Below are 24,753 nucleotides of genomic sequence, written 5' to 3'. Positions count from 1 at the left end.
AAGCAATGTAACTGTGCTTTTTTAAAAAAAAGATTTTATTTATTTATTTGAGAGAGCACGCATGTGCACGAGCGGGGTGAGGGGGGTATTATGGAAGGGTAAGGGAGCAGGAGAGGCAGAGCTCGACTCAGGGCTTGATCCCAACACCCTAGGATTACAACCTGAGCAGATGGGGCAGATGGTTAACCAAATGAGCCACCCAGGCGTCCCGTGACTTTTTTTTTTTTTTTAAATATATATTTCCTGTCTTTTTGAGCTACATACTGAAATATACACAGAAGAAATTCCACAGTACTGGGGATATCCCAAATCCCTGTTCCTTGGGGGTGGAAGGTGGTGGGGAGTGGGAGAGGTACAGATGCAGCAACACACCTGGTCGGGATTTACTGATCATCAGGCGACAGGTCAAAGAGGTCTGTTCTGTTTTTCGCAACATATATTGAAATGTTCCAAATAAAAAATTTTAACAGAAAAAAAAGCAAAATGAAGGCAAAATAATACCAGTCCAACTGCAGCAGGTGTGGAATGTGCTCTTTATGAACAAAAATACGGCCCACGACACGGAGCTCTGGTGATTCTGGGCTCCCAGAAGGCCACTGGGGAATACTGGCTTGGTCTAGACTCACTGAAGTTTCACTTCCCTCTGGAACACGAGTTAAATTTGACCTTCCGCTGGAATAAGAGTTAAACAGTGCTTAAACGTGATGCTTAACCAGCGTGATAAAGCACAGCAGGCCCAATTTACTTTGTCTTACGGTGCATGCCTGGTTGAGGTTGGGGGAGTGTGCGCGGGGCGGGGAACGGGGTCAGCACCCTCCTGACCCCTGAAGGCAATTAACTTATACTTCCAAGCAGGAGGTACCATTCTCTTTAACTCAGCAGGCAGAACTGTACATAATTAGAGGTCATAATTACGGCTCTCTTTTTAAAATGTGACCATAGTATCCAAATTGACCTCTTGCGGCAGCGCTGCCTACACGCTGGGAGTACATAAAAGGCGGGCACAGGCCCTACCCGGCGTCACAGTGATGGGCAGCCCGAGTCCCCAGGCAGTTTGCGAGGTCGGGCATCTATGCTTACTCCCCGTGGAACTCCGGTCTGTTTGGGGGTTTACTAATTATCATTTTTCATGGAGTAACGTTTCATTTCTTTGAATAGACACGGACTAGCCAAAGCTTCAGCATCATCTCTTTGACCACGGCAGAGAGGCAAAAGGAACCACTCGAATTAATAGGCTAGGAATGACTGCATATCGACTGTCTAATTCACCATGCAATAATGCCAACGTTGCAAAGTTCAGTCCCCGATCATTTTCTCACTTGGGTGTTTTGTGAAGTTGCTGCAGAGACTCAACTTAACTTTAAAAATTTGGATCTATTGTTATTTTATGACCCCCTCGTAACTGGCCTCACCTAGCAATATTTCTAGCTTATACGGCCCGAATCATTATACAGAACAAATCGTTTTGTGGGCAAATGAAATCCAGCCGGACTGCTTTCCGTTCGCAGTGCCGAGTAATAGCATTCCTGAGCTAGCAGAGACCCTCGGAAACCATCCTACAGATGAAATGCCTGAGGCAGGTCCAGAGAGAGGGGAAGCCAGAGCCAGGGCAGAAAATCACGCACGGGGTGAGGAACTCCCGGAAACACTTAAGGATCCACTCGTGGTTTGTGCCTCACTTGGTGGCCACGAGAATTCCAGTTCCCGCTTCCAACAGAAAACCCCGGCAGCTCCTCTGTGTCTCTCCTGCCCCTCAGGAGCACAGCCTCTTCACTTTTCACCAGGACTCATTAAATAACCCTGACAAACAGCAGCCAAGTTCCTTCCAACAATATTTTAAATCCCCAGTCAACGCTTGAAAAAATTGGAAAGAGGAATGGTACGGCACCAGCTAATCTTCTCCTGGCAGTAAAAAATGGATCGAAAATTCCGAAGTTTGATACAAGTAGTTTCAAATGGATAAGACAGTGTCAAGTCACAACATATACACAGTCGAGTGACAATCCTCGCTTGGAGGCAGGAGCTTCACAAAACGGCCCTGAGAAACAGGGTTGTGGGGGGTTTTTTGTTTTGTTTTGTTTTGTTTTGTTTTTAAACCAATGTAGTTTTCTTGAATTGAACAGCCTGGGAGTGAATTATGGTTCTCTGTATTTGTAAAAGCTCCTCTATTCAGAAAAGAAAAACTTAACGACTATTCAGAGATGTCCAAAACTAGAGTTTAAATAAAAGAATAATTGCCTTACTGCTTTTATAGGCATGTCAGTAGGAAGAAATACTACTTTACTACTTTATTTTCTTTTGGTTCAGTAAGAGAAGTCAAAGGAAGGAGTCTAAATACATCACAACAAAGGTATTTAATTGCGACCAGTTCATTTGCATCTCAATGTAAAGTCACGGCATGAGATACCAGTGCAAAAGCATTGATAAAAGTTCAGGTTGCAGGGGTAAATTTCTTCAAGTTTACATTATTTCTTGAAACACTGCATGCAGCTACTGGGCCCAGAAACTCCAATTCCATGCTTCACAGGGATTCTGCAAAATACCTGCCCATGTATGTCACAGTTCCAGAACTGTGGCTTGACCCAGCACCCAGCAGAGCGTTGTCACTCAAACATCCTATTCACATGAAAAGGCTCGGGTCCCTAGAGCTCTGCTTTCCCCCTCAGTAAATCAGCCGCCACCATATTATCCCCAAGTGTTATTTGCTACAGTAATTTATATAACAAGCCACAAATGAAATCCCATCAGGGCCTAGATTTTGGTTCTGAACCGCACACTTCATTTAGCGGTGGCATCAGCCATGGCCCCAGCACCTGCTGATGGAAAGGGTTAAAAAGAGGGGTGCTGTGAGGTCAGCCCTTCCCGGCAGTGGTTCATCAGACTGAGCGTGTTTAAAAGCAAAACATTCCTTCCACATCACAAAACCCTGGGCATCTGCTGAGTGGCCAATTTGGCTTACTCTGCCGTGTTGCATTATATTCTCCAAAGAAACCACACAGTTTGGACCCCAGAACACAATTAAGTTTTATGTATCTTCACACTGTCTTAGCTGCCTACTTTCTCCATCTAAGTACTTTGCAAAAAGCCGAAACCCAAACAGAACAGCTAATGAACCCAAAGCGGACTTCATTTTACCGATTCCATTTCACATAAAATTGTTAATTCATCTGATTCTTTCCTTTATTTCATTACCTTTCAACTGGAATAGCCCATGTCCCACCCAGTCAGCTGGTATCGTTCTGCACGTTCCTCTCTCTGCAGTTGTCCGTGCTGGAAGGACAAGAACCCAAACTCAAAGCAAGTCTGGAGATAAAGCTTCCCGAGTAAATTCATTTTTATCACCATCTTCAATGTTCCCAAGTGGCCAAGTCATCTTGGTCATGTTTATTAACTAAAGGTAATGGGAAAGATCCCAATCAGAGCTTTGGTGTATAGAACCACACAAATCAATTCTCTCTCCGTGAATGCGGATAGACAGTTCTGGGCTCCAGCCACGGAGTCTCACTGAGCCATCCTGGGACGGATCAGCCATACCCTGGCTTCTTGATAACCACCCGGAACCCAGCAGTTTGTCAGGAAGGAAAGAGCGGCTCACACTGAACCCTGCGCAAGAACCATCCAGAAAGAGGGGCAGGGGCACGTGGGCAGTCCCTAGAAAGACTGAATGCAGAAAGTGCAAGCAAACACTGGTATTTTGTGACATTTCTAGAAAGGTCCGCAGCTTTTATCCAGATCCCTCTTGGGTGGATTATACAGAACAGGGTAAGAATCACTGGCTTTGCATTCCCCTCATCAGAGACGAAGTCTCAAGCCAGAGTGCATCATTAGGACAGGACTAAAAGCCGTCCCCTTGCTCAAAGGAAGAATTACGATTCTTTGGTTTGAAATAATTTTGAAGTTTTTGCAATGCTAAGAAAAATGCATTTTGTTAAGGACTTAATGTATGTATCCCCCCAAGATGTCTATGTTGAAACTCTAAACCCTCACGTAAGGGTATTTGCAGACAGGGCCTTTGTGAAAGAATTAGGGTTAGATTAGGTCGTGAGGTTGGAGCCCCCATGATGAGATTAGTGGTCCTAGAAGAATAGGGAGAGAGAGAAGAAAACTGTCCCAAGCCCCACTGCCTGTGAGCATAGACAAAAGGCCATGGTGGGGTGGGTGGAATTCAGGGAGAGGTGGCAATCTTGCAGACCAGGCAGTGAGCTCTGTGAGCTCTTACTGGAAACCAACCCCTGGTGCACCTTGGTGTTTCAGTTGGTTAAGTATCTGCCTTTGGCTCAGGTCATGATCCCAGGGTAATGGGATAGAGTCCCACATGGGGGCTCCCTGCTCAGTGGGGAGTCTGCTTCTCCTCTCCCTCTGCCTGCCACTCTGCCTACTTGTGCCCACCCATGCTGCCCTCCGTCAAATAAATAAATAAAATCTAAAAACACCCCCCTGGACGGCAGAGTCGTAGTGACAGCAGTCTCTCCCATGGTTAGTTCCTAGAGGATTCTGGAAATCATTTCTGACAGGCCAGCCTGGTTTCGGTTCTTCCAACAATTTTTTAAGTCCTTAACTCCCTGTATGGCCTCCCTTTCCGCTTTAACCGGAACGCTTGCCAGCTCCTGCCCTATATCCCAGACCACAGAACCAGGACATCACTGTGAAGAGAACCAAGGGAGCACTGCCTGCCTCCCTTGGGGGCAAGGAGAGGACAGCTGGTTAAATGAGAACCAGCCTGAAGCTGTTACATTCTGCAGCTCTCCGTTTTTAAAGACAGAAACCAGGGAGCACAGATCCATTGAACTGATGGCCTCTCTCTGGGCACCTGGCTGGCTCAGTTGGTAGAGCGTGTGACTACTGTCCTCAGGGTTGAGAGTTCGAGCCCCATGGTGGGTGTGGAGATTACTTCAAAAAATAACACCTTTAACTGACACAGTTTCAGAAAGATATACAAAGAGGGACCGGGCTTCTGTGTCTCACTAGGCTGGCGGGAGGAGGGGGAATCTCTTCACTCCCTTTCTGCCTGAGTATACGTGTGTGTCCTGGGCCATGATGGCCCGTACCCAGCTAGGCGGCTCAGCGTCTCCCACAGCGAGGCCTGTCTCCTTTTAAGGCGTTTTGCAGACACAGCTTTTTGTTGTTGTTGTTGTTGTTTAAACAAATTGAAGGTCTGTGGCAACCGTGAGTTAAGCAATTTATCAGAGCCATTTTCCCAATAGCGGTTAGTCACTTTGTGTGTGTGTGTGTGTGTGTGTGTGTGTGTGTGTGTGTGTGAGAGTGAGAGAGAGAGAGAGAGAGAGAGAGAGAGACCTTTTGGTAATTCTGTCAATATTTCCAACTTTTTCACCGTTATTCTCTTAGCTCTGATCAGTGATGATGACTCGCTAAAAGCTCAGAGGATGGTTAGCATTTTTAGCAACCAAGTATTTTTAAATTCAGATGGAGCGGAACCTGCAGGATCTTTGAGGTGCAGCTGTGCCCAGGAAGAGTCAGGACGGGTCAGGGCAGGTCCCGGGATGTGACCAGCCGCCCGCGACTCCATCACTCCCCCTTCTTCCACACAGCATGGCCTAGCAACAACCTTTTTGCTTTCTTTTTCTCTTCTTTTCTCCCTTCTTCCTTTTTTGGTGGTTTCCTCTGTACTGTATGGGCCTCTTACCTTCCCCCCACAATTTCAGTCCATCTACTCCCCCCAAAAGAAGGGAATGTTGGGGTTCTGAGCTCCCGGGGCAATGAGAAAGGGAACAGAAAGAAAACCACCACAGGATGAGACAGAGACTGACAACAAAGTCTAAAGCAGAGGGGTGCCTAGGTGGCTCAGTTGGGTAAGTGTCCGACTCTTGATTTTGTCTTGGTATGACCTCAGGGTCGTAAGATTGAGCCCCATGTTGGGCGTGGAGCCTGGTTGGGATTCTCTCTCTCCTTCTGCCTCTCCCCAACTTAAAAAAAAAACAAAAACAAAAAAAGTCTAAAGCAGAGTGGGAAAGGTGGTAAGGGAAAGAGGAGAAAGGAGAGGTACTAGGGCCACCTCCCCCATTAACCCTCCTGCTAAGAGGGGCTGGAGGAGAGCCTCAAATGTTAGGAAGCACAGGTCAAGGAAGGCGGGGGCCACCTCTCTTTGTAGAATGGGACCCCCCCACCCCCCAGCCTCAGCGGCAGCAGCTTCACAGACTGAAGATACTTTCATCCTTGTAGACGAGCCAGAGGAAGTATTCTTCGTGGAGTAGCTGACCCACTGTGGCACTCGGCAGTGGAAGGACATTGTTGACAAAGAAAAACACAGCATCCTCAGCTCGGAGACTAACTGCTTCCGGATCAAGAAGAAGAACTGACCAACTGCGAGATCAGAAGGCACCAGATAATTCTTTTTGTCCAGCTCTCCTCTCTGAGTTCTGGGAGCGTCCCTTGCACACAGCAGCTTTAGTCAGCACCGAGTCCTTCCTTTTCACCAAGGGCTTTACAAGAAAAGGGTATGCGTGACACTTTCGCATCTGTTGTTAAAATCTGTTAAAGGCACTATTTCTTACCCTCAAATAAAGCCTTGAGGGGCGTCTGGGTGGCTCAGCAGGTTAAACTTCTGCCTTTAGCTCCCGTTGTGTTCTCAGGGTCCTGGGATCGAGCCCCGCATCGGGCTCTCTGCTCGATGGAGAGCCTGCTTCCCCCTCTCTGCCTACTTGTGACCTCTCTCTCTATCAAATAAATAAATAAATAAATAAATAAATAAATAAAGCCTTGAGATTGTCCTTGTTCTCAGAGCAAGGCACCTCAATGGTATGTACACTTATATTAGACACGGGCTGTGCACCACATTTCTCTCTTTGCCTTCGCCACTAGGAAACTCGGAGGTGGGTTTTGAATCCATTGCTGTTATTCTCACAGCCTGGACCCCTGAAGGATAGCTCCTGCAGAGCGCCCTTCTCTCCCTTTTCCTCCCACAGAGGCATTAAAAAAAAAGAAAAATCCTATATTAAGCACTGATGGCACTGGCGTTTCTTGGGCCTTTATCATTTTGGGGCACTTCTTTTTTTGGAGATAGATGAGGGATATACAGATAAATAAAATAAAACCTACGTTTTGGGGAAGCCACTGGTCTGACAATTCCAGCTCACCAGAGGAGGAGGACTAGGATACGGAGGGGAGGCGGAGAGGAGGAGGAGGAGGAGGAAGGCCCTTTCTTTTTGCTGTAGAGGAGACAGGAAGACTGCCACCCAGAGGAAATTTGACAACTGTGTTTCTAGGGGGGAAAAAAGCATGCAATTCTAAAAACTGTGGTATAACTGCTCATAGGCATGTAATAATTTAGTAAGTTACCGTTTCTTCCAAATGTTACACTTGCTTCGACGGTATCAAGAATGATGAGACGATCACTGTGCCTTGTTAATTATGGGTCTCTCCTCTATGAGCTTTCTCACGGGGCCTTAAAGATTGAAAACGCTGTCTCCTGGGGCAACGCACAAGCAAAAAAGTATCCGAATGTTCTCAAAGAAGTCAGAAACCCCCCTACAGACTAATAAATAAATCAGTGTGTGCTCTCAACTTTGATGATGTATCTCCGTTTTACTCTCTACCAACTGGTCTCCGGCAGGTTACTTAGCACAAATGGCTTGTGTGTCCTTATCTGTCAAATGAGGGAGTTTCCTTATCTGTAAAATAAGGTCGGACTGAAACTCCAAAACCCAGGAAGTGCGAAGCACGCTCGGGTTCTACTCGCTCAGGTTCCACTCGCTTCAACCAGCGTGGAGCCAGGAAGGTGACCGCGGAAGGCTCTACCGGAGAGACCCAGGCCCCGGGCCCCTGTCCACCCAGCAGCTGCCCCCCCCCCCCCCACCCCAGGTTACACGCTCCGGGCAGGAGAGAAAGGGCTCCTCCGCCCGTGCTGGGCCTTGTGTTTGGTTTAATCTCCTCACATCTGTTTGCTCTGCTGCCCCGACAACTCCACAGCAAACAAAGGCCCGAGCCTCCCGCCGCCCATGCCAGCGGCTCCAAATTGGGAACCGGCCTACTTTGTTTGCTCTGGGGCAGAAGGAGGGAGCAAACAGCAGCTTTTGTAAGTCAAGTTGGTTATATTCTTCACTCAATTAGGGCCCTGAAAAGATGCGGGGATGCAAAGTGCCCTTCCCAGAGCAAACACTTCCCGCTGACCCGCCTCTCAGAAGTTCCCGGTCACTGCATCTGCCCCCTGGAAGGTGCTTCAACTTTGATGGGAAAGAAACGTATTTTCTGCATTTAGATTTTTCTCCTCCAGCCTAGTGGGGGCCAGGTAATGTGAACGCCTTCTATCTAAGCAGAGTATTTTCTTTAAAGAAAACACACAGGCTCCTTGGAGTAACACAATTCCATTTTCTGATCCTATCAGAGGGCCAGACTCCGCTTCTGACTGTAAATTGTTTATCAGGTAAGGTGAGGCAAAGCCGAGCCCTTTAAAAAAGCAAGAGAATTAGAAGAATTTGCCTTCAGATGGTTAACAAGGGGACGTACATGAAAACAGCAGTGTAATTCTATGGAAAATTATTTTGCAAGGCGTCTAAACCAGATAAAAACAGGATTGGTCGGTTAATTATGTAATTAAACTGCAGTCAAAAACGGGAAGGGTCTTCCATCTTTCAAAATCCAAACTAGTTATTCGAGCTTTCACTTGGTACTGTTTAGAGATTCTATTTGGGGAAGGCGCCCAATTTTTCTTGTCTGGATTAGAGTTCAAAAAAAAAAAAAAAAAGTGCTGCTTTGCAAATCTGGCTTCTAGTCTTGAAGATAAAACAATCACAACCCCTCCTTCCTTCCTCAAATACCTTTTTGCTTCATTTCTTCAGAGTTAGGAGAATAAATAGAGGGTTTTTTTTTTTTTTTTTGGCGGAAAGCCAAAGTAATATCCCAGCAAGATATCTGACTTTTTTACAGAGACACATACTGTTTCATGTTTGATTTTGATTTTCAAAAGCAGAACAATTTTCACATCATTATATAAAAGGCTTCCACTATTTAAAATGTCGTTTCTAAATTAATTTCATACCCCCAAGGCAGAATGCATCTGACCAGACTGAATTCTAGCCATTCAAATAAGGTGAGAACAGTTTGAGGACAGGAACTTAGTGGAAAAAGACATTAAAAACTATCAGTCTATAAGGGAAGGTCAGTTGTCCCTGGAAGCTTGGTTTTGTTTTCTTCGAGGGCACGTGGCTGGTTTATCCCTGCCTGCCCAAACACAGAAGGAAAGTGGCTTCTCTGTGCAGTTGCTGTTGCGCGGGAGTCGGGAGAATTTGCTAGACTGACAGACCTACAGCAACTGACATTCGATACGTGTGTCTGGCGGTTGGTGGTGGCGAGACGGCTGAAAAATCTGATGCCTGGCTGTGTTAAATTTTTAACAGCTGGACAGATGCGGATAGAATCTTAAAATGGTTCCTCGTCTCTAAAACTCTTTATTTCACCTTGAACATGGACCACGTACTTTCATAAGGTAACCTTAGTCCCTCAGGGTAAGTTTACGAACTTGCTGGGAATCGCTAGAGGCGTGCTTCCCTGCTCTGATCAAAAGTCAGAAATAGGACATTTTTGCCAGTGAGCAGAGGTCAGTCAGGGGAGCAGCCCACATCCCTTACTGGGCCAGACCACTGGCAGGTGTGGCTCAGATCACTGGGGCGCCTCCAATGACAGGAAAGTTGGTTAACAGGCCCGTGCGGAAGATTCCTTGTGGACAGACAACAAGCAGTCTGTAAGCAGGGTGTGGCTCTGTGTGTGGGATAGGGTAGGGGGCATTAATATAGAGTAATAAGACATTATGCCCAGATTAGGTATAAAGCTTCCATCATCCCTGCTGGATAAAAACCAAAAATAAAATTATGAATGTGTTTAAAAATATATATATTTTTTAAAACGCAAATTTTACCCCGAACAGAATAACCTGCAAAAGACAGGTCAAGGTGGGAAACATGTTGGCAGTAAGGAGTCTCCAACATAATCCGATTGTAAACGCATCTGGAGTGTACCCAGGCCACGAACTCACACCCTCGACCTCTGGCGCGAGCTCTCCCCCTCCTAAATCCTTGTCCACAAGGCACCAGCCTCAAGGGCCCTGTGCCTCCTAAGCCTCTACCACCTCTTTTCTATCCTAGAAGCCCTGATCCAACCTTCCCGCCTGGCATTCAAATCTAAATGGTTGGTCACACTCCTTGCAGCAGCCCTGCCCATCCAGCCGGCTCTGGCTCCCCTCGTGGGCATTTTAATTCATCATCACCAACCTGGAGTCCCTTCCCCACCCGTTCTTCCTAAGGAAACCATTCCCCACCCGTTAATGAAAACCCAACTTCCCAACTGTCACTACAGCTTACGTGACGATTTGCTTTTTAATCTTTACCCAACAACCAGGCCAGAGACTTCCTGCAGGCAAGGAACGTTGCACTCACATCTTGGTGTTCTTTGTATCTACCCTTCTCCAGCTCGGACCTGCAGTGCCCTGATTTTAAAAGAATACCTAAATTTAGCTTTAAAAGGCTCCCAAGAAATGGCATCCATTTCCTGGAAACTGCTCAAGAGAGGAGTGGGTGTCTTAAGAAAAGGGCAGGAGTGTGAGATCTCACAATGTTTTTGTGCGGTCTGCCTCCTGTACCCTCAGTGGCTGGTGAGAAGGGCACTGAAAAGTCAAGAGTTCTGGAGCCAGATGCATCTGGGTTCTAATTCACCATTCAGGGGCTGTGTGACTTTGGGTAAGTTGCTTCACCTCTCTGAGCCTCAGTTTCCTTTCCAAAGCCAGGCAATCTAGTTCATAAGATGGTTATTAACAAATGAAGAGTAAAATAAAAACATACTAAAAAAAAATTTTTTTTTTGGTTAGTTGCTTTAGAAACGTTAGCTTCCCACTCTGACCAATCAGTCCCAAAAAACTACCAATGGAAATGTACCAAGGCCAGCCCAATAAACTTTGAAGTGGCCTGTACCTCCCACCAACCCCCTTTGCAGAACCCTCCCGTGTGCTGAGCCTGCAGCATTGCCGCTGGGCCTGGCTCACTCTGCTGGTGGCTCCCCAAGGTGCGAGGCACTCAGGCAAAATGAACCTAACATCTGTATTCTATTTGCTAATGAGCAATCATCATTTGTACCTTTCTCCAGCCTGGGATTCAGCTGCTTGGAATACTAATGCCATTAGAAACTGGAGTCCTTTTTGAAAAACACACATTCATTTAGCAAAACCCTGTTTAACTCATTGGCATTTGTATGGCTCCCGGGATCCCTTGACAATACATGGCTGGTTGAGAAGTGCTGGAGTCCTCTCCAGCCCACCCCTCCATGGGGGTATCTTTAGGTGCTTGAGTTGGGACTGGGGGGGCCAGACTTGCCTTGCCTTTTCTACTACCTCAGTGTGGATCATCAGACAATTGTCCCTTTCCTTAAAAACTTAATTTGGGGTGTGAGTGCGGGGGGTGCCTGGGGGGCTCAGATGGTTAAGCATCTGCCTTTGGCTCGGGTTGTGATCCCAGGGTCCTGGGATGCAGCCCTGTACTGGGCTCCCTGCTCAGTGGGGAGCCCGTTTCTCCCTCTCCCCCTCCCCCTGCTTGTGCTCTCTCTCTCTCTCTGTGTCAAGTAAATAAAACCTAAAAAACAAAACCTTAATTTTTAGTCACAGGACCAATATAAGAATACAGTTGCTTATTTTAAAAATTAGCCACTGACAAAAAAGGCTGCCCAATCTTATCGCCCTGCCCTTCTCCAGAGGGAAACTTCCCTACAAGAAGAGTGGTATCTGCCCAGAGCTTTTTCTCTCAGAGATGCATACAAGAACCTGTATCTTTGGAAACTATTTATAGTGTTGCTGCCTTACATAAATAGAGACAGATGTATACATTACGTTGCAGCTTGTTTCGTTCATTCAGTATTAAATCTTCACCTCTGTTCATTTGGGGGAGAGATGCGTGGGGCTCATCCCTGGACATTTATTTACGTCGTTTTCACTGTGGGGCTTTTACAAAGAAAGCGGCAGCAAGGCAGCAAGCGTGTGTGGGACTGCTCTCCCAGGAATGCACCTCAGAGAAACTCTCTGGACCTTGCTTTCCTCATCTGCAAAACAAGGGGTTCTGAACAACCCCCTGGGACTGCAGCTCCATTCAACGTTTGTTTCATCAGGGGCCATGGTGAGAAGGTTCTGTCTCTACACACAGACTCTTCCAAGGCCTTCCAGGATCTGAGCTCATTTATTCCCACCTCCCGTTTTTGTCTCAGACATCTAGTTATGAACGATCCTACATTTTTGTGAACTCCTTTCTCCTCCTAAGAAATTCCTGCCCCCCTCCTCCCTAATACTTGCCAGGAATCCTCAGAGATGCTCAGAGCTTGTAGCTTGTGAATGTGTGTGCACAGGTGCGAATGGCAGCCCCAGGAGGGAAAGGCCTGGTTTGTTTGCTCATCGGCAGACCCCAGAAGCAGAGGGCAGTGCGGCATACACAATGGGCTCTCCTTACACACCCAGGGAACAGACAACTAGGCAGCCTGGCCACAGACTAGGAGCGTAGTCTAGGTGAGTGGCCTTGATTGCTCTGTGCCTCAGTTTCCTCAAATGGAAAACGTGATAGGGTACCTCCCTCCCTTAAGGAGTTGCCATGCAGATCAAACAAGCTGATACACGCAAAGCCCTCGGAGTAATGACTGGTGCATCCAAACGGTCTGTGAATGTTAGCTGCTCCGACAATCATCTTCATAACCCGTGTATGTGCGCTGTCCCACTGACTCAACGCAGCGGCGTACGCAGGGGTGCCCGACACTGCTGGGGTGCAGCGCGGAGCTATCCCGGAGATGGGTTCGTCAGCAACTGCAGGCAGTCGGAGGCGGGGTGCTCTCCATTCACGTACTAACAATCGGCTCGTAGCCAACTATCCTCTTTCTTGCACTCATGTCTTATTATTCACGGAAAACCGGCTCTGAGCGAATTTCTGTTTGTTCCAGCCCCTCACCTGTGTTTGTGCAAGTCATGCTTTCTCCTGGAGTTTCAAAGTTGCATCTTTCTCCTTTGCCATCGCCCCATTTTTCTCCTCCTTGGTGCGCCCCGATCCCAGAGATTCTCCCCGGAGGACCCAAGTGCCCTGCATGCATTTGGGGTCTCCTTGGTTCCAATTCAGATTCCGGGCAGCAGCCAAGAGGGGTGCAGGAGGCTCTGGCCCCTCCTGCACCTGCCGTCAGCGTGCTCTCTGTCTAGATGCTTCACCCCTCCTTGCGTCAACTTCCTGCCGCACGAATGGCTGTAGTCGGGATTAACTGAGCTGACGGGTGTCAAGGAAGGAGGAGGGAACCTGGCGGTCACTAAGTGCTGTATCATCGTCATCAGACCAAAACGATGCCACTACAGCCCATGACCTTAAGGACCTGCGATTCAAGCCCTGTTTTCAGGGGGTCCGATAGATTCCTCTGGGCTGTGTCCACACCTGGCCCTGGGCACACAACCTACCCCATGCTTTGCCGGACCACGAATGTGTGTTCAGGGGCTGGATGATCAGGAGGGATGCAGCTGTGGCCGTGCCAAAGATGACCAATCTGGACTCAAATGGTACCCCTGACCTTGGCTGGCCCTCTAAGAACTCTCTGAGCTAACGTGCCCCGGCAAATGAACACAAGAAGAACTTCATCAGCTGTATCAGAGCGCATGCTCTGAAAGACAGGCCCTGACCCACCAGAAGCTCCGCCACACGAGGACAGCCTCGAGAACCGCTGGCAAGCAAAGCTTAGCTTCAGGGTCGATGGTTCTTTGGAAGAGCTGTTCACTCACAAGCTAATCAGGACAAGGAATGAAAAACAACCAAGGGGAGGTAACCCTGAGGGCAAAGATCCACAGGGAAATTAATCATGGGCTCTATGGAAGTGTTTAAACCCTGAGCTGCGCTGGTGGCTGAAAGTGAGCTCAGGGAGGCATTAAAAGCGTAAGCTTTTTTTTTTTTTTTTTTAAAGTTAATAATCTTGGGTTTTACTTTCTTAAAGATTTTATTTATTTATTTATTTATTTGACAGACAGAGATCACAAGTAGGCAGAGAGGCACTCACAGAGAGGAGGAAGCAGGCTTCCTGCTGAGCAGAGAGCCCGATGTGGGGCTCGATCCCAGGACCCTAGGATCATGACCTGAGCCAAAGGCAGAGGCTTTAACCCACTGAGCCACCCAGGTGCCGCCATAACCTTGTTTTTTCACCAATGAGGAGCACATGCAAAAGGTACAAAACTCTCAATGAAGGCAGAAGCTTCTGTGTGTAATACAAGCCGCAGAATGCCCATCAGGGCCGCTCAGAATTATCGCCAAGAAAACAAAAAATCGGAGCACACATTTTACTATTTGACAACAAATACGGTGCTAACAACGATCATTTTGTTGCAACCGTAGTTCTAGTCTAGCGAAGTGTCTTCTGCCGGCATTCTTCCTTTCTCGGGGATGGTGTTCTATTGCTATGACAACTGGTAACATTTTGCACAGCACAGAGCACTGTATCATGTATCACCAAGGCAGGAGAGGAAATGCCATACTGTACTTACAAGTCACCTTCTTTTCTCTCTCGCTCTTTTAAAGTCTGTTATCACTACCCATGCATTATTCACCACACCATATTATATATAACCTTTGGTTACAGTCAGACTCGTGATATATGTAGCGAAAGCCAGGAAGCCTTGCAAATCCCTTAGCATCTTCGAACAAATAAATGATAACAGAATTGCATTATTCTGGCTTTTCTTCACTGCAGTTATAAAGAACTCGCTTTTACCAACTTCTTCATTGGATCAAGAGCCTCTGTCAGCCTTTTACAAATGTTTGTCTCATGCAGCGAGAGAACTCTCTTAGCCACCTTGTCGGGAAATACCGCATTCCCTTTAAGACCATCTTCCAGTCCGTGAAGCAGTGCCTCTTGAAATACTTATTTTCTTTCCATTTTAAATATTTTTGCAACGTTTAAAAATTGTATCATATACTTCCCTGTCTATATAATCCTTGCTTTAGGACTTAGTGGTCACCATGGAAACACATCACCGGGCATTGCTGTAACATATGATGGTTGCCAGGGCTAATGTCCCTTATGGAATGGCCGGCTGCGGGGATGGGGGCTACAGCCAGTCAAAGGTGGAAATCTACAGGCCCATGTTAAGATGCGGCATCATACGAAGATCACGTAGAATCGGATAGATTTACAAGGTCTTCCAGCTCTCATGGATAGACATCTCCAGTATAGAAGATTGAGAAAGTGTAAAATCCATTCTAGCGATAGCCAGGTTAGTGGATACAGACCTCTGTGACTGGACAGAAGAATATGGTTATGTTTGCCGTGAATCCAGGCCATGTGGGCCAAGTGACACCCACTTCTCTGCGTTGTGGCCACATTTACAAAGTGACTCAAAGGTGGCAGGCTCGCCCCGGCAGTCGAGGGCAGAGATACTCAATGGACTGCAGGCCAATACCCACTGGTCACGATGAAATCCTAGCAAGCTGAGAAGGCCACCTCTCCTCCACCCCCCAAAACTCACTTAGGAAGGCAATGCCCCAAATTATCTAAGGTGGCCACAAAAGACAATTAATTGTTGTTCAGTCAAAAATAAGCATCCCTTCCTTCCTTTTTTCTTTGTAAGAAAATGTAGGCAACTGTTTATTTTTTTAACTTGTTATTTGGGGGCAGAAGTTCTGATGAAAATATTTGAACAATGTGATGCACCCTTCGTGTTTCTGCAGGGTAAGAAAATACTTAGGCTCAAATTTTTAAAAATGTGAACCAGAGAGCCAGATTTGGTCTGACTTTTCCAGTAATTCGAGTGACTGTAATGGTTCTGACCCAGGTCGGCATTCTGAATTCAACCTCTGCCCACTGCGTACTAGATTATCTGAGAGGGAGAAAGATGGGGGACTCTGATCCCCAAGAAGCTGGTGAGCCTGTGGTGGGTGGTCCTGACGTCAGGTCTCCAGTGGAGAAAGCACTGGGTGGAGGCGGCATACAGACCTTCGACGGTAACGCCATGACTGAACCCCCACTGTCTTCTGTCTACTGGAGTCCACCGGGAAGCAGTGACAAAGACCAAGGGTGTCTGGGCACAAGTAGCTGATGGCTCCCCAGCACTATATGTAGGGCTTATCTGTCTACCTTTGTGAACTTCTTTGGGGTAAGGAAGATTTATTAGAGAGTTTGAGGGCTAACTTGTGCCCCCAGGCAGCCTTTGGATACCTCAAGTTCCTCAGACTTTTCTCTCTCAAAGCTGCCAAAAGCAACTGATAGCTCCCTTCAAGGAGCACCTGATGGGGATTTGTGCCAATTCTCAAGGGCAGAAGGAGGGCATCAGTGGGTGCTGGTGAATCGGCGTGTCCAAAGATCCCTGATACTTCTAAGGTTCTAGAGGGCAGAGGGGAGAGGTGTCCTTCTTCCCCTGGACAACACGAGTACCTTACAATCCAAGGAAGATTTAGAATAATGCACAGAAATGTAAAAGAAAATTAGATCCGTAGAATTCATTTTTTTAAAATAAATCAATGCAGGTCTAGTATTTTAAATATTTGTTATAATTAAGAAAATTGGCCCATAAGAATAGAGGACAAACCATGAAACATCAACTAAAATGTGGACTTAAATAACCACTTTACATTTTAATTTTAAGTCGAAATCTCACTAAAGTCATATCTAGTATAAGAAAAGTTAAAAGACCATAAGGTGTAACATACTTTCAGCTTAATTAGATTTATAAGAATTGCTTAAGTGCTTTGGGAGGCTTGTTTGTTGAGTCAGGCAATTGAGTCCTTTTACATTCGATTTCCTTTACAAATGTAGTTTAAAATGTTTAAAGGAGTTTAATTAACTAAGTTTGCAAATCACACCAAACATTAATAAAAGGGCCCCTTAAAAGTGACTGTTAAAAATGGCTAGGCTTATAAATAAAATAGTGGGCTCTCTGAACAGCTCTTAGAAGTCTAAGGAAAGGTAAGGTTATAGATTTTGTATCTTTAATACTTTAAAAAGTAAATAACCCTTTTTGCTCAAAATGCTTTGAAATCCATCCTGCTTATAACACATTATTATTATTATTTTTTTTAAATTCAGTCTTCAGTAAGAATTCGCTGATGCTCCATGTGTCAGGTATTGTACTAGGTACCAAGTGGTACACTCTGGCTCTTACGGTCATCTGGTCAAGGAGAGAAAAATATGCCGACAAAGAAGAAAACTGGTGACAACCGACTGATGAAGGTATAAGGTGATACTGAAATTCACAGGAAGGTATCGTAACAGAAGTACTATTTGAACTAGATCTAATTTGGAATCTGCTCTTCAAGCTTTGTGAGATTCCCCTCCGGGCGTCACCCGCTGCTCTGAGTTTGCCCTACACACATACTCGTGCTTCTACGATCCTGTGAACCGGAAACTCAACTTTAAAAATCTGTTAGAATCATGTGTAAAGTAGAAGCTACTAAGATATGAGTGAACTTGCATTCACTCATGTGAAATGCAGGGCTTGCATTTTTATAAAAAATCTTTTTTATTTATTTGACCCAGAGAGAGAGAGCATACAAGCAGGGGGAGTGGCAGGCAGAGGGAGGGGGAGAAGCAGGCTCCCCCTGATCATAGTGCTCTATCCTTGGGATCACGACCTGAGCCAAAGGCAGACGCTTCACTGACTGAGCCCCCCTGGTGCCCCCCCCCTTTTAAAGTAAGCTCTATGCCCAACAGGGGGGCTCGAACTCATGACCCTCAGATCAAGAGTCGCACGCGCTACTGACTGAGCCAGGCTGGCGTCGCCACAGAGCCCTCTTTAAAGGATTTATTCTGTGAATGCTGTGGTATCTTTGCTGCTCAGAATTCTGTTTTCTTTGTGAGCTGGGTTCTCCATTCCCTACCCCATTACAGTGAGGTTACCAGATAGACCTCTGGACAAGCGTCCTACTACCAGAAATAGGTTTATGACTGACCAATTTCAATGCAGAATGAAAGGAGCTTCATTTCTTTCTTTTTTAAAAAAAATTTTTATTAACATATAATGTATTATTAGCCCCAGGGGTACAGGTCTGTGAATCGTCAGGCTTACACACTTCACAGAACTCACCATAGCACATACCCTCCCCAATGTCCATAACCCAACCACCCTCTCCCTACCTGCCTCCCCCCAGCAACCCTCAGTTTGTTTTGTGAGATGAAGAGCCTGTTACAGTTGGTCTCCCTCCTGATGCCATCTTGTTTCATTTTTTCCTTCTCTACTCCCCAAAGCCCCCACGTTGCCTCTCAACTTCCTCCTATCAGGTAGATCACATGATAATTGTCTTTCTCTGATTGACTTATTTTGGAAAGGAGCTTCATGTAGTTCTACAATTAAGTCCAAATGGCAAGGTTGCCATTCTCATGAGAAAATATATTAAATTATTGTTATGTTTTATGGGTTGAATTGTGTCTATCCCCTGCCTCCCAAATTCTTACACTAAAGTCCTACCCAGTACCTCTTGACTTTATTTGGAAAGAGGGCTGTTGCAGAGATAATTCGTTAAGATGAATTCACACTAGAGCAGGGTGGGCCCCTCGTCCAACAACAGGACTGGTGTCTTTATTAAAAGGGAAAAGGGGGACAGACACAGAGGAAAATGCCACGTGAAGACGGGTGTGATGTTGCCACCAGCCAAGGAACCACCGAAAGTTAGGAGCGAGGCCTGGAACAGACCCTTGCCTAGAGCCTCGGCGGGGAGTCCGGGCCTGCCGCTGCCTCGATCTCCCTCTTCCAGCCTCCCCAGCTGCGGGTCAGTGAATTTTCGGTTGCGAGGCCGACCTGATCGCATTACTTTGTTACCACAGCCCCACGTTCGGTCAAGAGAGCAGGAGAAAAGGCAAGGTTGGGAATATCCCATCAAATTCTACCACAGACCAACTCACGTTTCATTTCCAACTTTTTAGTAACCTGGAATTAGATTCCAAGCAAAACAAGAACAGGGGCACCTGGGCGGCTCAGATGGTTAAGTGGCTGCCTTCGGCTCAGGTCATGATCTCAGGGTCCCGGAATGGAGTCAAGCAGGGAGCCTGCTTCTCCCTCTGCCTACTATTCCCCCTGCTTGAGCTCTCTCTTTATCTTGACAAGTAAATAAAATAAATGAAAACAACAAAAAAACCCCAAGAAGGATGCCAGTCAACAGGCTGCTACCCTCGGCACCCACCAATGAAGAGTTTTAAGTTGCTCTGGGGTCTGACTGCCTCCCATTGGTCCAAACCATGACTCTCTCTCTTTTTTCTTAACCTTAAAAATTAGAGCAATTACAGCCACAACAATGATATAAACGAATACGCTGTTTGCTGTGGATCATCTTCCACACAGCCTAGAATAAGCTCTTTTCTCTCACTTAATACTTCACCTTTGGACTCCCTCCATGGTGCCTACTCCACCTATATAAAATAAGGCTGACGAATCTTTTCCCACTCAGTTATGTTGTTTTTCTTCCTATGGATGTAATGTAACTAACTACTCAGTGAACTAATGAAATGTTCTTAAGATGTCAGACATGTAGTTTTTCAAAGGTGCCAGAGCCGTGATTCTTCTGAGCTTTCAGGAGGTGACTGGCAGACAAAGACCATGGTGATCCCGCTCCCCAGTGGGTCACGGCCTTATGTAATCGCCCCTAGCCCCCTTTCAGGGAAGATGGAATCTGTTACGTGCTTCTACAAACGTATGACAAAGGCAAGGAGTAGTCGCTCCTGGGGTTGTGTGTTTCCCCAGCATCTGAACGTACGAAACCTTTTATTAGTGCAGAAGCAATTACTCTTAATTTACATGAGAAAATATCTGAGCATTCAGAAAAAAATAACCTCTTTAGGCTTCCTGACACCTCAGGACACATCTTGCTAAGGGATGCACAAAATAAACGGAGGTGAGCACAGGTGCTCCCGTGGGTCAGAGCCCTGGAGGCTTGAGGCCCAGCTGCAGGAGGGGCAGTGTGGAGGTCACAGGCAGGGGCTGGGTGGGACCGCTTTCGCCGCCTGGGGTGCCTGCTGCCTCGAAAAAGGAGAACGAGAATGTGTAAAATTGTAAATTCTCCTAGGATCTTTTGCTGAGAAAACACAGGTATTCATGCCCATTTTTTGCTAAACGCAAAGTGATGTCATGAGAACTTCCGACAAGTGGGAGATACCTGTACCTTCATTCGATAAGACTGTCACAGTAGACCAAAACGAGGGGTTCTTGCTGGCCCTAAAGAAATCAACTCCCGTGTCTGAGGGGCCCCCATGGTTGGGACCACGGGAGTCTGCGGCTGCAAGAGTGGACCCTGTCTGAGGGATGGCGAGAGAACCCGAGCTCCAGAAAGAGCTGCCACCTGCGGACACCGCACGCTACCTGGAGAGACCCTGGGCAGGGGACCCAGCTACGCTCTGCCCAGACTCCTGACCCAAGGTGACGGGGAGATACCAAGGCGAGCTGTTCTAAGTCACTTTTCATGGTAATTTGTTACGCAACAGTGAACAAGGAGACAGGGAAGATGTCCTTTGAGGGACTGACGAGAAAGAAGGAATCTCTAATTAGAAAAGCTCAGTAAGGCACATGTTTTGAATATAATTTCTGGGATTTGCCTAAACCCTTAAAACTCATCAATGAACCCTCAAGATGTTCTCGGATACCACGTTATGAACCTTTCTTTTTGTCTACTCAGTAAAACTCACTGCAAAACTTGCTAACGCGTGGGAAACTCACAAGGTCACAGGACGTAAGCATCACTTGCCGGCCCGTTTCTGCAGTTCAAAATGTGACTCTAAATAATTGTCGCTTCATGCTTAACCTGTAAGATAGAGCCATCGTTTTTTTTTTTTTTAAAGATTTTATTTATTTATTTGTCAGAGAGAGAGAGAGTGAGAGCGAGCACAGGCAGACAGAGTGGAAGCCAGAGGCAGAGGGAGAAGCAGGCTCCCCGCGGAGCAAGGAGCCCGATGTGGGACTCGATCCCAGGACGCCGGGATCATGACCTGAGCCGAAGGCAGCTGCTTAACCAACTGAGCCACCCAGGCGTCCCGAGCCATCGTTTTAATATTGTATCATCTTCAACTTGCTTAGAGACAGAAAAGCACAGCTTTGAAGAAAACGCGAATTCTTAGGAGAAAGTCTTCAATCTGCCTCTTCTAGCTATCATAGGAACCAAAAAAGTAAGTAAAAATAAACAAGTCTCTCTCAATCTCTCTCTCTCTCTCTTTTTTTTTTTTTTAAAAGGCACAGCTCATACGAGCCTGGAAGTGTTTTAAGAGGACACTTTAGGAAGACAGGCTAGTTCATTTCCCCACACAAGAGAATTTATTCAGAACTAATACAATAACCCTGAAAGAAATTGACTTTCTAACCCAAACACCTTTTGGGGAGGTACACTAGAAAGAAAACCAAAGTGAAATTTTCAAAACTGGGACTGAAGTCCTGTTCTAGTACCTGTTAGCTGTGTGCCTGGGGAGAGGTTACTATATTTCTCTGAGCCTGGGTTTTCTCAACCATAAAATGAGTTGTTTTGAGAACTGAAAAAACAGTCATGAAAGAACCTTGCCTAGTGTCAGGCTTTAATAAGCAACAAAAACACCCCCCCCACAGGCCTCATGAAGGGAATTGGTTCAACTGCCCCAAAGAAGGGCAGGGAGTCCTGGCCTGCGACAGGTTCATGAGGACAGTCATTCTCCTGCCCTCAGGTCTCTGGGAAAAGAGTAAGCAGGGCTGTCCCAGCGACAAAAGCAGGTAAGGTGGAGCTTCCCCGGGGACAGGACTCATCTTCCGAAGCCTGAGCAAGCAAAGACAATGCAGACTTAGTCATGGACCTTGTCAGACAAAAGGAATAGGGAAGCCAACATAACCCCTAAGCCAACGCACAAAACCCCCTAGAGCACAAGAGTATCTGTTCCCAGTGCTGACCAGGCGGTTACAGTAGCTCGCCAGACAGAACATCCTTCTGTCCTGGTGGCTGGGGGATCACATCTGTGGCAGAAAAAAAGGACACCATGACGGGACAGCATTGTTAGAGAAGGAAGACGCGTTGGGGGAACAAAATGGGCAGGAACGACATGGAATGGAACCCTCAATAGCAGGAAATAAACTGCCTATGGGCTTGTGTTCTCCCTGGCTGATCCCCTGCCAGTCTTGGGACAGTGGGCCATGGGCAGGGCTGGTACGTCTCTGCGTGTGACGTGGAGGATGGACAGAGGCAGCAGCAATGACATCCAAAAAAGCAAACAGTGATGGCGGCACAGGCACCAGCCGAACAGAAGGGCATCCTGGGGAACCGGACATGCCCTACCGGTGTAGACAGGAGAAGAGGAGCTCAGGATGGCCCAGGCCGTTGGCTTTGTGGCCTGGAGTCTAACCAAAGCAGCTACTGGCTTCATCTGCCTCTGTAGCAGGAGCGTGTACAACAGCACTGAGCAGTGGCCTTTGGAAAAAGGGAAAGATACTCATGCCGGGAATTCACTAGCACCTGCCCAAGAAAAAAGGGTCAAGGAAATCAATGCTTTTCCAATATGGTGTCTCTGCTGTCCTAGGAAAGCAAGGTTATCGCGTGGTTTGTGAGTATGTTTGCGTACCCCTCCACCCTCCCCAGGAGACCAGTGGCCCCCTCCTTCCAGGGATACTGCCCCCTGCGTTCTAGACCCCAGGGAGCCAACATGATGCCAGGCACAGAGCACTGAGAGGACGTCTGCTGAATGGGAGATTCCCCTACTTCTTCCATGGTCTCACATCCGCCAACACCTTCCATGATGAAGGCCAGGCTGGCTGAGACTGAATTCAAGCTCTGGCATTACTAGCGGCATGACCTTGGGCAAGTCAATAGACCTCTGAGTGGATCATTTATAATAGCACCTACCTTACTGGGTGTGTTTGGGACTACAGGTGAAGGCTCAAACTAAACTTGGCATACAGCAAGCACTCCATGAGGTGTTAGTCTCAAGTTCTTATTATTTTTAAGACCACATGATGTATTATTTCCCTCTGTCTCCCTTGCAAGGCTCCACATGGGAAAGGATTTGTATCTGTTTTTTTATTGAGAAATCCCAAGCACCATAACCTGTTCTAGGCACATGGTTGACCCCCCCCCCCAAAATATTTCTCTAAGGAACAGATGAACTTAAGTTCTTAGATCGCAGAGGCCATGCCTTTCCCTATGTTAAACTGTACACACATCCTGACAACATTCTGCCTTGTCTCAATGTAGAAGAAAGTTTTTTACTTTTTGTTGGAAATAATGGCTTCCATTTATAAAGTACTTTCATATCTATTTTCTCACTTGAGCATCCCAACAACTTTGTAACAAATCCCCACAGTGTCTACCAGAGTAGCACATACCCAGCAGCTCTGCAAAGTAACAGACTTGAGGTCGATGATAATGATGGTGACGTCCCACACCATCTCACCTGTGCAAGGCCATTTATTACTTGATGAAGAGAAGCAAGCCTGCCTAATATTTTTGCATTGATTTACCTTGGGTGGTTATGCTGTTGCTGTTATTCTACTGGAAAAAAAAAAGTTACTTGTTTCTTATTTTTGGTCTCCCAAATGACTGTTTTAAAATATGGGCGCCTGGGTGGCTCAGTGGTTGAGCCACTGCCTTCAGCTCGGGTCATGATCCCAGGGTCCTGGGATCGAGCCCCGCATTGGGCTCTCTGCTCAGCGGGGAGCCTGCTTCCCCCTCTCTCTCTCTCTGCCTGCCTCTCTGCTTACTTATGATCTCTGTCTGTCAAATAAATAAATAAAATCTTTTAAAATATATATATATATATTTTTAATTTCCAGTGTAGAAAACTTGATTAAAAATTTTGATAAAAAACAAGAATATAAAGAAGAAAAATCAAAATTATCCACAAGTCCATCTGGTCCTGGTACTTGGCTTTTTAGGAAGCACGGACAGCACAGTATTACTGTTTTGCAGAAAGAAGTGTTAGTTAGCATGATTTCTTGGGTGTACTGGCCACACTGAATTCTGGGAGTCAAGAGCAGCCCACAGTCCAGGAGTCTCTGGGGGGCTCAGTCAGTTAAGCGTCTGCCTTTGGCTCAGGTCATGACCTCAGGGTCCCAGGATGGAGCCCTGCAGCAGGATCTATGCTCAGCGGGGAATCTGCTTCTCCTTCTCCAGCTGTGTGTGTGCCCAAACAAACAATCAAATAAAATCTTTAAAGAAAAAAAAAGGAGCATCCCAGGCCTGAGGAGAGGAGGGCACTGGTGGGGGCTAAGGAGCCAGGGGCTGCTGAGGGAGGGCAGCTGAGGATGAAGATGAGTGCGTGTGGGTCCAGGTTCAAGTCGATCAGAAAGGGACAAAGCAGGGATCCCCCCATCCCTGAGGACTGACTAGCAGCTCTTCATAAGGTCCCAGCCACATGGCTGGGGACACCAGGGCCCCAGGATCCTCACATCCGGGGACAGAGGCAGTCCAGGACCAGAACAGCTGCCCCACGGGAAATTACTTTTCCTGCTGGGTCACGGGGTGGACACGCCCCTGACGCAATCCTTCCAGGTCAGGCTGGAGGGCAGTTGGCGGGATGGCGGAAACCGAGTCTAGGTCTGCTCAGGTCGACTGGCTGGAGGGGCAGCCACGTACGGCTCCTGAGTTTACCTTCGAAAGAGCTGGGCTCGGGCCCAGACGGGATCAGGGCCTGCGGCTGCTCAAGGGTAAAGTGCGGACCCAACCCTCAAGAATCCTACCTGCCCTTAGCTGGTCTTGTTTCCTAACTGTACCTGCACCAGGTCGGGCATAAGCCACGGGAGCCACCTCAGGGCAGCTTTGAGGGTCACAATGAGGTTGGACTTTTTCACACCGAGGCCTGTTGGAGGTTTCTGACTGGCTA

The 24,753-nt window shown here is 47.0% G+C and overlaps 1 protein-coding gene across 10 annotated transcripts in view; it reads right to left on the bottom strand.

Annotated features, from left to right (window-relative positions):
- FOXN3 (forkhead box N3) overlaps positions 1 to 24,753 on the bottom strand; it is a 394,050-nt gene that overhangs the window by 42,653 nt on the left and 326,644 nt on the right. For 7 of the 10 annotated variants that reach the window (XM_032344710.1, XM_032344709.1, XM_032344713.1 and 4 more), the window contains one exon: positions 3,193 to 3,270. The exons of the other annotated variants lie outside the window; for them this stretch is intronic. In XM_032344710.1, the coding sequence (XP_032200601.1) occupies positions 3,193 to 3,270 (78 nt within the window). The remainder of the gene's footprint in view (positions 1 to 3,192; positions 3,271 to 24,753) is intronic. 10 annotated transcript variants of the gene reach the window in all.

This window comes from Mustela erminea, chromosome 5 (genome assembly GCF_009829155.1).
Source record: "Mustela erminea isolate mMusErm1 chromosome 5, mMusErm1.Pri, whole genome shotgun sequence".
Classification (NCBI taxonomy): domain Eukaryota; kingdom Metazoa; phylum Chordata; class Mammalia; order Carnivora; family Mustelidae; genus Mustela; species Mustela erminea.
The sequence above is the reverse complement of the archived record's forward strand: the minus strand, read 5'-3'. Positions and strand labels throughout refer to the sequence as shown.